Source organism: Canis lupus, chromosome 1 (genome assembly GCF_048164855.1).
Source record: "Canis lupus baileyi chromosome 1, mCanLup2.hap1, whole genome shotgun sequence".
Classification (NCBI taxonomy): Eukaryota; Metazoa; Chordata; class Mammalia; order Carnivora; family Canidae; genus Canis; species Canis lupus.
Window position 1 is genome coordinate 49,462,633 of NC_132838.1, and position 13,283 is coordinate 49,475,915.

A 13,283-nucleotide genomic window follows, 5' to 3' on the forward strand; every position below is an offset into this window, starting at 1 on the left:
TTCTTACTCATTTTTTTTCCAGTGGAATAAATCAGAAGCAAATGAAGACAAGACATATTTAGTTGGCCCCTTTAATCATCCTTTTTTATGACAGTTTGTCGTGATGCTGGCAAGGATTCTGAAAATTGCATAAAGACATTTTTGGCTGACGACTTTTGTTAGTTATAAAAAAGTCAATTGTTCCTCCTTTTATGACTTTATTATCATGCTACTTATTTGCTTTCTTTCCCTCTCCCACATCTTAGTTTATATTTATAACTCCTTGGCGAATGAACCTCCCTGGTAGTCAATGAAATATTTTTAGAAATAATAATAGCTACTGAGTTTTTGTGTCCAAAAGAACTCATGTATCATAACCCTGCTCAGGCAGTTTTCATAAAGGGATGGTAGTGGGATTGCAAATTCATAATTGAATTCCCCACTGGGGAATTTATATATATGACAAATATAAAACATAATAGAAGAATATAGTTTGACATGGTTACATTTTTTCCAGATGAATTGAATTCATAAAAAAGTTTGTATTGCAAAATTTTATAGACAGTGGGTTCTTTTAATTCTTAGTTTTGACCATCATAAATGACTAGTTTGTTCATTTTCAAAGAGAAAAGAATGTGTTTTTTTTTTTTTAAAGACAAATGCTGCAAAAGCATTTTTGGTTGAAGTTTTTTAATTAATGTGCTTATTAAAGATTAGATCTCAGGGAAGAGAAAAGGTCTTCTGTGCTCCTCTCCATACAACATAGACAATATGACAGTTGCTTGGCTTTTCTGTGATTCAAATTCTTTTTCATGGTTAGTTCCTACCCACATTAATTTGATAAGTTTTGTAAGTCTTGAGTTCATTGAGAGGAAAACAGACATGACGGTTTTTAGTTGAGGGTGGAAATGCTGTTTTAAAATATGGCTTCCTTAAGTTGCAGTATTTCCATAGAAACCTGGAGCTATATTAGTTCTTTGGGCTGAATTTGCTCTGATTTTCAAAGTTCAAGGGCATTACATGTTTGTAATGTAACATCACTGATTCAAGATGGAAATGTTAGACATCCCATCAATCTATGAACCAGCAACTTTTCCTCACAGTTTTAAATACTGTGAAATATCCTGACCTACGTATATTAAGCCACGATTGTAATTCCTGTGGAAGTGAAATTACACCCCAAATATGAGATCTATCTGGCTTAACGTGCAAAGAAAAATAGCCCAGATCAATACACTGAGAGTCCTAAAGGCGTTGGCAGCTCTCCAGATTCAGTTCCAACCATCATCAGTTAAATCTGCTGCAGCTTCTTCTACTTGGGCTATAGTAATGCTGACATAGTAAATTAGTAAATAAGCACAATGAAGAAAAACTCCCGACACAGTGTAAATAGTCTTGGTATGTTGTATGAAGACTGGCCTCCTGGGCTCCATATGTTTAATTTGCTGAAAATGGAAAGTTGCCAGCAGGTTCCCTCCGTGGCCCTGTCTGGTAGCCTGAACGAATGTTAGTTCACCTTCCACCGTGTCTCTATGCTCCAGCTGCTGACTTGGCGTGCATTGCTAGAGTATTAATTTTAGTAATGCACGTTCTAATTCATCCTGCCCATACAGTCTGTCTGCTGGACACAGGACTGTGTTCACTTTCCTCCTTCCAACCGTCTGCCAAATCATTTCAGAATACATTCTTTCATACGCCCCGGCTCTCAAACCATTTGGAGCAAAGTCCCTCACCTATCCTGGAGAGACTACTTCTGCCCTAGTGGATGGTCTGCAGCCTGGGGAACGCTATCTTTTCAAAATCCGGGCGGCAAACAGGAGAGGACTGGGGCCTCACTCCAAAGCCTTCATTGTCGCTATACCAACAAGTAAGCATCATGTGTTTGTGGCTCTTTCTCTGTCTCTCTTCATTACCGCTAATTGTGGTGTGTTACTTTGATCATACTCTGTTGATGATTTTTTGGGCTAAAGTTGTCTGTTGAGTTCTAAAATATTTTTGTTGTCCCATTAGAAATTAGTCTTCCTGGAGACTAAAATATTATTGATTGCTTATCACATGAATTACTATTACAGTATTACAGTAACATGAATGTATCAATTATGTGATTAATCTTATATCACTGAGTAATTTGGGGCTTATGCTGACAGGGAAAGGACATTTTTACAGGTGTAATAATACACATGACATTTTTAATTGTTAGCTCTTTTTTTTAATTTTTTAAAGATTTTATTTATTTATTCATAGACACAGAGAGAGAGAGAGAGGCAGAGACACAGGCAGAGAGAGAGGGAGAAGCAGGCTCCATGCAGGGAGCCTGATGCGGGACTCGATCCCGGACCTCCAGGATCACACCCCAGGCTGCAGGCGGCGCCAAACCGCTGTGCCACCGGGGCTGCCCTAATTGTTAGCTCTTTTCAATTTCTAGAAAGCACTTAAGATTTTTCATTTATATTCCATTATTTTGGAGTGCAGCTTTAGTCAGAACTCCAGTTACCTCATTTATAACTGGAGTTTTATATATATATATATATATATATATATATATATATATATATATATATATAAATTATCAAGATAACTATCAAGATTGAGCAGGTTAATAAGTTCCCAAATTGGAGCATGGTATTTTTGGACTGTATTTTCTTTTCTGCTTCCCCATATTTACATCAGATATTGGTAGCTGTCTCCCTAACCGTGTGCTGTGAGGATCCACAGTATACCACAACATTATACAGTTCTGTGCTGGAAAAACTGGAATAGATGAGGTTTGCTCCTCTGGGTCCTCCACTGCCATATAAACTCCCCTCTTCTTACAGCATCCCTGGTTCAATCTTGCTCTCAGGAAAGGATAAATTATAGAGCACATGTAATATAATGCTCTGCCTACCCCAGGAGTCTTTTTAATCTTAAGCTTTATTTTGGGATTACAAATGTATACTTTATTAAAGGAATTTTAAGTAAGAAGGAGGAAACAAGTACAGACATGTTAGGGGCAAGAGAGAACTCTTTGTAATGCCCCCCAAATTATGTATTTGTTGCTCCCCTATCACTTGCAAATCACACACAACACATCCCCATTTATTTTTAAGTATAGATCATTTAACATTCATCATTTTATAGCAAACTTATGTGTATTTCTTCCCTACATGGCTAAGAGTGGCTTAAGACATCTGTAGTATCCTGACAGTTACATTAAGAAAATCCTACATAAGATTTTTGCATTTACAAAATCAATGGGTCACTTTAAAGTACTCCTTTGAAAAATTCCTGCAAATAATAAGCTGTGACATAACTTGATTACATTAATAGAAATCTAATACACATCTCCTGGGACTGTATCATTACTTAAAGCAAAAAAGATCTTTAAAAGATTGCCATAATTTGGAAAATGTATTCAATGTCTAAAGAATGAGAAGTTATTAATTATAATGACTAATTACAAATGCCTCCACACTGCCCTCTTAAATACTCACCTGATGTTGCACAGCTTTCTTTTTTTTTTTTTTTTTTTTTTTTGACGGCTAAAATCTTTAAAATTTATTATAGCCAGTTCTGGTGAGTCCGATGTGCAGCAGAAGACCCATCCAGAGGATAACTGGAAATCTAAAAAGCCGGAGACTTCTCCCAAAGCTCCCACTTCCTCGAAACACACTCATTTGCCTGTTTCTCCCCGAGGCAGAAATGTCAAGAACCCTCTTCTTGACTTGAAGAACAAAATACTGGCCAACGGCGGGGTGCCCAGAAAACCCCAGCTTCACCCTAAGAAGACTGAAGGTTTGGATCTGCAGTCAACAGAAATCACTGATGAGGAGGAGCCGGATTCCCGGGGGGACCCACCAACATTGCCCTCAGAGACCCAAGACCAGAAGCCACAGCAGAGGCTGCCAAGTAGATCTGTACCCTCGGTCCTTGCTCCTGGGAGGACCCCAGTGAGGGTGCAGACACCCGGGCTGCCCCGAAAGGAGGGCATCGACAGGGGCAGCTCGTCTCTGGCTTCTTACCCTCGGCCAGGAGTGTCCCCTTCAGCCCCAGCCTCGTCTGCACCCCACATACGCATGGAAGGCAGCCCTCGCCGCCCTTCAGCGGGGCCCTCCACCAACCCGCCCCCCAGCTCCACTGACAATGACTCGGTGGGCCAAGAGGAGGAGGAGCCAGCCGCGGGCTCCCGGGACCCCAAGGACGCCGCCTCCCAGAGGCTGCCTCCCAAGAGCACCTCCCACGCCCGGCCGGCCCTGTGGCCCAGCCGCCAGGCCACCTCCAGCGCCCTGCGGGACAGAAGCCCCGTGCACCACGGCACAAAACCAGCCTTGCCCGCGCGGAGAGCACCCCATTTGGGGGACAGGGAGGACAATTCGGGTGCTTCAGTCCCACCCTCGAGACTTTCTCCGCCCCAGGGAGGGTCATCTCGGCTGCCACCCACCGAACCACACCGCGGGGCTCCACTGTCCAGGGGCTGGAAGGATGGTTACGGCGCCGCAGCCGCCAAGTCCAACGTGCCATCACAGTCCAGGTCTTCCTCGTCTTCTGGTCTCTCCTCTAGGACACAGGGCTCTGAGGGAGAGGATGCCTCTGATGGCGATGGTGACAATGATACGGAAGATAGAGGCAGGCAGGCTGAGGCCACCGCCCCCACCTCTCGGGCGCGGCTGCCGGCAGGGTCGCCTGTCTCTGGACATTTCAATTTGTTCAGAAACAAGCCCTTTGCTGCCCACACGAGATATCCAAGCCGGTTTGGCAGCGGCCGAGGACCCCGGTTGCATCCCTCTAGCTCCCCGCCATCCACTGTGTCCCCCCGAGTTCACTCGAGGGTGAATTCTCACGGGGTCGCTGCAGAGAGCGAAGCAGAAGACGAGAAGCCACTCCCTGCCACCGTGGTAAACGACCACGTGTCTTCCTCCTCCAGGCAGCCTGCCTCCCTGGCCGTGGACCACCTAAGGAAAGGCCCACAGAGAGGGGCGAGCCTTCAGCAGAAGGAGCCCTTGGCGGAGAACCCCAAATCCGCGGGGCCTGTGGCAGGTGCGCATCCTCAGGGCAAGCCCCTGCCCGCCAAGGCGCTGGACGTCCAGCAGAGCACAGAAGTGGGTGCGGAGGGCGGCTACCCTAAGGCGCACCTGGCCCCCGCTAGGCGGCCGGCGACGCGGTCCCAGCACCACCCCGGGCCCGGCGTGCCCAAGAGGATGGCCCCCGGCCAGGGCCTGGGTGCCGGGGCCGCCGCTCCCGAAGGGCAGCCTTCCCCCGCCGTCTCCGCGTCGCAGCCGCAGCCCCGCGGCCCCCAGAGCAAGGACGTGGGGCGCCCGCTGTCCAAACCCAAGCCCGAGCTGCCCCAGGCTGCGCGTCCCCACCCCCGGGCGCAGGACAGCGCCTCCTTCTCGGACCCCTACGCAGCCAGGGGCAGTGAGTCCCCCCACGCGGCGAGCTCCCGAGGGGTGCTCCCCACGTCTCCCCACAGTCGGGACGAGGACCCAGAGGCCAGATCTGTCGGAAAGCACCACGACAGCGTCGAAGCAGAGGCCCGAGGCGCCCGGGAGCCCGCACACCCGGCCCGGGCCAGGGATCCCACCCTGTCCCTTCCCAAGCACCGGCAGCCAGAGGCTCCCGCGGGGGGCGCGGGCGACAGTCACCTCCGCAGACCCCCGGGCTCCCTGCTGAGGCCCGGCGGCCCCCGCCCGCACCCCGTTGCCCGCCCCCGGGTCCCGGGCCGAGCCGGGCCCCAGGCTGCGGGCAAGAGCGAGCGCGCCTCCCAGGGCGCACCGTCCAAAAAGGAGCCCCTGACCGCCAAATCTCAGCAGTCGGTCTCGGCAGAGGAGGAGGGTGAAGGCACGATGTTTTTTAAAGGAGGAAAGGATGGGGACCCCCTGTCTTCCTCTGCTCCAAAGTGGCCCTCCTCCAGCCCCAGGGGCAGCAAATATGTGGATGGGAACATCGCTAAGGACAAGACCGACCCTGCCCTTGTGCTCGCGCCTCCCAGGGTGAGCCCCCCCCAGGAGGAGAAGCGCGCCCCTCCGCCCGCTCCTGGCAGCTCCCCGAGAGCCCCACTCGCCCCGCCCAGACACCCCCACCGCAGCCCTGCCACGCCAAGCCCCACCGTGGGCACCCCGGCCCGGGTGCGGTACACCACCCGCGCCCCTCCCGTCCATGCCTCCACCACCCCTATGCTGTCCTTGCGCCAGCGCATGATGAACTCGAGATTCCGGAACCCTCTCTCGCGCCAGCCTGCCAGATCCCCCACCAGACAAGGTAATTTCGTTTTGAACTCTCTCTGCGGTTCTCAGTAGTAGTGTTCATGGCAATTCTAGGGAGGCTTTTATTTTATGTTATGGAGTGTCTGCTGTGTCCAAGCACTGCGTGAAGAGCTTTACAGATGTAAGGGGATTTCGGCCTCTTAACCACCTCTTGCATTGTTTGTCCTGGTTTTCAGTGGAGGAGACTAGGACTCAGGGATCTGAGCGGTTCCAGAAGTCAGACAAGCTATGTGGCGGGGCTGCAGCCCTCCCGTCCTCTGCCATTCCTCCACCGCATACTGCCTCTTTAAATTCACGAACATATGCTCTTAATCTGTGAAAAGGAGTCACAGATGCCATACTAGGGTTCCTGTGTTTTAGGTTATTTTTAGTTGCTTACCTGCCAGGCTATATTCAAAGAATCCACAGTAAGGAAGTGGGTACCTGTGTAGGCTGGATTTTGTTCTTGTTGATTCTGCATGTAAAAACTCTCAACATACCCTGCGATTAAACTCACGTCTTGGGTGTGAATTACTTAGACATTGCAATCAGCGAATGTTATTTAAAGCCTCCAGAAAATGCATGTTAAAGATGATTGTCACACGGAGGAGTAAGAGGCAGATGTGTGACTTACATTGAGGACACAATGAATTAGAGACCCCAGGGATCTACAGTATCTACTCCAAGTCAGCGTTTGGTTTAGGGACACCTTGCACTCTCTTTGCATGCTATTGGTACTTAATGGAAGATTGTTGAATGAATGCATTAGTGTTTATTACTCTGTACTTTGTTATTAGTTTAGCCCAATGTAAAGACATAGAACAATGTCCTGTATAGAGGTCAGTTCTCTATTTAAAATGGACTATTTTAAGCAAACCTAAGACCCTGATAACAGATATAAAATCCACATTCCCTTGTAGATAGCAGGAATTCAATAAATATTTAATTTTTGTTAACGATTTGAGCAAGAAAAATAAGTCTCTGACCTACAAATAGTTGTCAGAAAGCCCAAATACTTTGTGCCATGGGTGGGGCTGGATCACAGTGCTTCCAGAACAGACCTCTACTAACTGAAACAGATAAGAAATGCAGAGATAAAGAGGAAGGGCAGGTGCTAGGAACAGAAAGAGCAGCAAATGAAGGCACAGCTAACTGGACCTTCTACTTTGCTCTGAGCAAACGTTTCTCAAGCAGGCCCACAGAAGTCAGCACTGAGCATTTACACTTGGTGATTGATGATTGGACCTGATTCAGCTAGAAATAGATGTTGGGTTTAGTATAAGCTGCTGGGAAGACCAGGACAGCATCTAGTCTATTTTAGAGATAGTTTTCTTGATCCTTCTAACCTTCCTTCCCTCTATCTTCCAACTGGCTAAAATAATGCTATAGCCACTACCGTCTTAAGCTTTATTGAGAAAATTTACTTATGCTGGACTCCTCTCCTCAATATTGTCAGAAAACTGTGACTTTATTGTACTTTTAATAGATGTCCGTATTTGGTATTTAGAAGTCCTGATTTAAGACTGTCATCTAATATATACCAGTTATTGGTTTAAAATTCTGTTTAGTATTTCTGTTCAAAATGACATGTTACTAGTTAGAGTGTGGTATGAAGCCAACTTTACAGGAGTGTTGAACTTACCAGATTCTGTTGGTTTTTTTTTGTTGTTGTTGTTGCTATTGTTTTGTTTTGTGTGCCATGTAGGTTATAATGGCAGTCCAAATGTAGAAGGGAAAGTGCTTCCTGGTAGTAACGGAAAACCAAGTGGACAAAGAATTATCAATGGCCCACAAGGAACAAAGTGGGTAGGGTAAACTTCTTTACACATACCAGTTGTTTTCATGCTGCTGGGAAGAGAAAAATGGTGGGCATTGTGTAGAAATAAATGAAATGGTCTTTCGTTTCTCTTCTCCAGTTTTAACCACTCATACATTAATATACTTGTATATTGTTTCTTCCAGTACTCAGAAAGATCTTTTATTTTATTCTCCTGAGTAATTGGTTTGCTTTCTTCTCATAGCTAATAAGATAAGTGGGCCTTTATTTCTTGTTTGCTTTGACTGGTTAGGAAGATCACACAAATGTATGTTCCAACCCCACAGCAATTACATGGGCCCCAATGCTTAGCCTCTCAAATGGACTTCTTTTCCTCCACCTTTGATAGCTTTCATTTTATTTTATTTTTTTATTATTTGATTAACTAATATACACATTTTTTAAAATATTTTTTTAAAGATTTTATTTATTTATTCATAGAGACACAGCTAGAGAGAGAGAGGCAGAGACACAGGCAGAGGGAGAAGCAGGCACCATGCAGGGAGCCCGATGTGGGACTCGATCCCGGGCCCCCAGAATCACGCCCTGGCTGCAGGCGGTGCCAAATGTGTATACACATTTTTCTGTAAATTGTCCCAAATCCTTTGTAAAAGAAAGCAGGGTAAAAGCAAATGAACAAACCAGAAAACCCTGGATCAAATGGGCAGTTTTTATCAGATCACCTTTTGAATATTTCCAACAATTGTTGTTTGGCTGAAAAAAAGCTGCTAGTGTTCTATATAGTTTAAGCTAAATGACTTTCACTTCCTGGGGCTGTTTAGGGTTTGTTTGTTTGTTTGTTTTAGCAGGTTAGAGGGTAATGGGCAGAACAACTAAAATGTTCACCAGATTTAAAATATTTCTTCAGAGAATCACGACTAGGGATTCCCAGTCAAAACTTCCCGTTTATGGCAGTAAGTTTTAGGAAGACATACTGAGAGACTTCAGGAAATTTTTAGTCACTGATAAAAAGATACATTTTTGTCATTTCTCAAAGGAACAGGAATTTACAAAGGAAGAATGTATATTAAAGCAAAATGTCATTGTAAGCAATTTTCATTACACCACCAGTGTAGAGCATGAGCTTATCCCTAACAGGGATAATAATAGCTTCTCTCCCCCACCCCAAAAGTTTTATAATTCCTTAGAATATGGAATTTTTGCCTGCATTCTGTATTGGGCAATTTAATGACAAATTAAATTGTCTTTGTTATAGCAACTTCAGTTTTCAACATGAACAGCCAGACAGAAACATTTCATGTTTTTAATACACTAGCAATACATGTTCATGTCAAGAAGTTGAAACAATTCAGAAATATAGGGAAAATATTATTTCTAAGCTAATAAACACCCCAAACCACTCCCCAGAGAGAACCACTGCTAACAGTTTGGGATATGTCCATCTAGATTATTTTTCTTTGCAGTTTTAAGCTTACGTACACAAATGAATATATGTTATATACACAAATGAAAAAATATTTTTAAAGATTTTATTTATTTATTTATTTGAGAGAGAGAGTTCAGAGAGAGAGAGAACCCTAAGTAGACTCCGTGCTGAGTGCAGAGCCCAAATGGGGCTCGATCTCATGATGCCGAGATCATGACCTGAGCTAAAACCAAGAGTCATAGGCTTAATTGATTGAGCCACCCAAGCAACCCTGATTATATTTTTATTCTGCAAAATGGTCAGTCCGTAATATGAGTCCATAGCAGTGGATGTCAATATATGCAGAATTTCCAAATCCTTCTCATTGGCCCCTAGTATTCCACTGTATGGATGAGCCATATTTTATTTAATCCGTTCCCTCCACTGATGACCACTTAGTTATTTGCTGCTTTTCAGCATTACACACAGCATACTAAATGAGAGCAGTATTTTCAACATCTTTTGCATTATTTGAGAAACTTAAGACAATTTATATATTCTCAATTTATATATTCAATTTATATATTCTTTATATATTCTCTAAGCAATTATCATATGAAAGGGGACCCTTTTGCACTTTGTTCTTATTAAACCTTGTGAATGATGTGGGCAAAAATAATGTTTCTTACTCCTGTTATGGTTTCCTTCTGTGGAAGCTTCGTGCCTATGTTTGTGTAGGTGGATTCACGCTCAGAATATTCTGTAATCTGTGTCATGGGTTTAGGTCGTGGATCTCGATCGTGGGTTAGTATTGAATGCAGAAGGAAGGTACCTCCAGGATTCACAAGGAAATCCTCTTCGGATTAAACTAGGAGGAGACGGTCGCACTATTGTGGGTAAGTGAGGATGGTTTTAGGGCAACAAAAGTGTTCTGAATTAGCTGTGGAATAACAACCCCCTGCTCACTTTTAATGGGGGCCCTTGATCCAGTTACTTTTAGCCAGATGGAAAGGAGTACCCCAAAGGGGAAGAGCTTAGCATTTTCCCTGATACAGCTATAGTTCTACTCTTTCTACAGACCTCACCCTACAGACTCCACCCTCCAGAAAAGGTGATGCTTGACTTCCTTCTTGAGATAGGACAGGGTAGAGCAGTAGGAGTCAGCAAATGACAGCATGAAGGCCAAACCCTGTCTGCTGCCTGTTTTTGTACTGTCTGTGAGCTCAAAATAGTTTTTGCACTTTCAAATGATTGCAAAAAAAAAAAAAAAAAATCAAAGAATAATAATATTTGTAACGTGAAAATTCTATGAAATTCACATTTCTGTATCCATATTCCAAGTTGTATTGGAACACAGAAACACTCATTTGTTTGTATATTCTCTATGCTTTTTTTCCCCTATAATGGCAGAATTGAGAGGCTGAGACATGAAATTTAAAATATCTGGCCCTCTATCTTCTCTGGCCCTTGACAGATTAAGTTTGCCACCCTGAGTACAATGTAACACTCTTCCTCCTTAGTTGTAGGAGTCAAGAGGAGGAAAGAATTACTTTCCGGACTAGAGACTAAGAGCTGTTTCAGGGTAATGGGCATATTGATGAAATATTCACACAGTATCTAAGGTAATACAGAGTAAGGGACAATATACTAAGGCCAGAAATTTCTGGATCGCAGCAGATACTGCTACCCTTGCTGGATATGCTTTTAGTATTTCCTTTGCTTTTTACTGATTCAAATCTAAGAAGCCATAAACTTTGAGAAGATGCTTTGCAGTTGGTTTTTACTTTCTCTGGATGATTTCCAAAGATAGCTTTTGTCTGATTTTGTTTCAGATCTGGGAGGGACCCCTGTGGTGAGCCCTGATGGCCTGCCCCTCTTTGGGCAGGGGCGGCACGGCAAACCCCTGGCCAGTGCCCAGGATAAGCCTATTCTGAGTCTTGGAGGGAAGCCTCTAGTGGGCTTGGAGGTTGTCAAAACAACCACCCGTGCCCCCATCACAACCACACGACCTACCACGACGACCCCGAGGCCAACGACTGCTACCACCCGCCGCACGACCACCACTACGCGCCCAACAACCACCATTCGAACCACTACACAGACAACCACCACCACCACCACCACCACCACCACCCCTGAACCCACCACCCCCACTCCCACTTGTCCCCCTGGGACCCTAGAACGGCATGATGAAGATGGCAACCTCATAACGGGCTCCAGTGGGCTCCCAGAGTGCTACCCTGAAGAAGGTAACAGCCTTCATTGTCATGGTGGCCTGAGCAACTAGCATATAGCATTTCAGAGTAAGGTCCCAAAGGCTCCAGGAGGGGTAAGGAGGGGGCACAGTAGGATGGCAACTAGGGGCGTTTCTAGTCACCCAAGCTTCGTTCAGGGGTCCTGTGTCACAACCAGGGTGGTCAGATTTAGCAAATAAAAGTATGACAGGGGACATACTTAATATGAAAAATTATCTGCTGTTCATTTAAAATTCAGATGTAAGTGGTCATCCTGTGTTTTATCTGGCAACCCTTATCATAACCCACGTCAAAAATTTAGCTAAAATGTGAAACATTACGAGTATACACTAGCGTTTCCCCAAGTGTGCATTACTAGACATTTGTAGATTTCAACATGTCATTTTATTTTAAAAGAAGATTCTGTGATTAGATTTAAACAAGGTTAATGATTTCTTACTGTTGGATTGTTCAGATCATTTTTTAAAATTTATTTATTCATGAGAGACACAGAGAGAGAGGCAGAGGCATAGGCAGAGGGAAAAGCAGGCTCCCTGCGGGGAGCCCAAAGTGGGACTTGATCCCGGGACCCTGGGATCATGACCTGAGCCAAAGGCAGATGGTCAGCCACTGAGCCAACCACCCAGGTGTCCCTGTTCAGATCATTGAATAAGCTCCTTGTGAGTTCCAAGAAAAGTAGAATGTTCTAAGTGCATTTGCCAGCTGAACACTTTCTCCATCAGTTCTCCCTTTGCAAAATGCTAATCCTTGCATAGGTGGCCTCTGGGGGCAGCAGGGTAGGACTGTGCTATTTCCTTTGCTGTGGGGCACCCAGTCAGGACTGTCCTCTGCCCCCGCCGGGTCTTCCTGCTGAAAATGGCCAGTACCCCCTGAAGAATGGAAGCAAGGACACTTTGGCCGGGTCATCGTGGAGCTGCAAAGTCATCATCTTTTAGGCTTAGTCTCTGTTCAGGCTGCTTTGGAAGAGGTCATCTTGCATCTATGTCAGGCTCGGAGGAGACAAATTCACCTTCTTTCCCTTAGGTTGAAATGAATCACAATGTAGGCTGTGAAACTTACGTCTTTTTAAGCTGATACAGAGTGAAGGTGCTTCGTTTCAGGAATCATTTTGCACGCCCAGAATTCTTTACGCAGCCCTGTTGACTGTAATAAGCTTGAACTTGAATGCTGTATTCAAAATGGGAATTCTGTTTGAAGTCAGTCTTCTCACAGAAAAGCCCCAAATAAACAGGAACATTGGACACATCTAAAAATTGACACCAAAGGACAAGGAAACATGCTGATAGGAGGGCCATCGTGAAGAAGATTCGCACACTATCATTTTCTCCAGTGAGCACGAATTGGAATTTACCTTTGGATTTCTGGTATGAAAATATTATGTGCTTCCCTTGACGTTTTACTTCTACATACATTGATGTGTTGTTTTTTTTTTTTTTTTAATCTAAGTATAATTGGAACAATTATTTATTTAATAATTGCAAACAGAAGAGTAACTATATTGGATTTGGATTGAATTATAACCATTATGAATATTTTGCATTTTCTTTGGTCTATATTTATGGAGGGCTTATGGCATCTTCTTTTCATTTACTTCGGATTTTTGGACTTTTATTTGGCATGAAAGTCCATGTTTTTATTGGTATTTT

The 13,283-nt window shown here is 44.7% G+C and overlaps 1 protein-coding gene across 1 annotated transcript in view; it reads left to right on the forward strand.

The window, feature by feature from the left end:
• The window catches only part of FNDC1 (fibronectin type III domain containing 1), a 101,245-nt gene that overhangs the window by 56,439 nt on the left and 31,523 nt on the right, over positions 1 to 13,283 (forward strand). Inside the window, exons 10-14 of the mRNA XM_072829562.1 lie at positions 1,658 to 1,846; positions 3,526 to 6,216; positions 7,906 to 8,006; positions 10,167 to 10,278; positions 11,215 to 11,631. Coding sequence (XP_072685663.1) covers positions 1,658 to 1,846; positions 3,526 to 6,216; positions 7,906 to 8,006; positions 10,167 to 10,278; positions 11,215 to 11,631 — 3,510 coding nt within the window. The remainder of the gene's footprint in view (positions 1 to 1,657; positions 1,847 to 3,525; positions 6,217 to 7,905; positions 8,007 to 10,166; positions 10,279 to 11,214; positions 11,632 to 13,283) is intronic.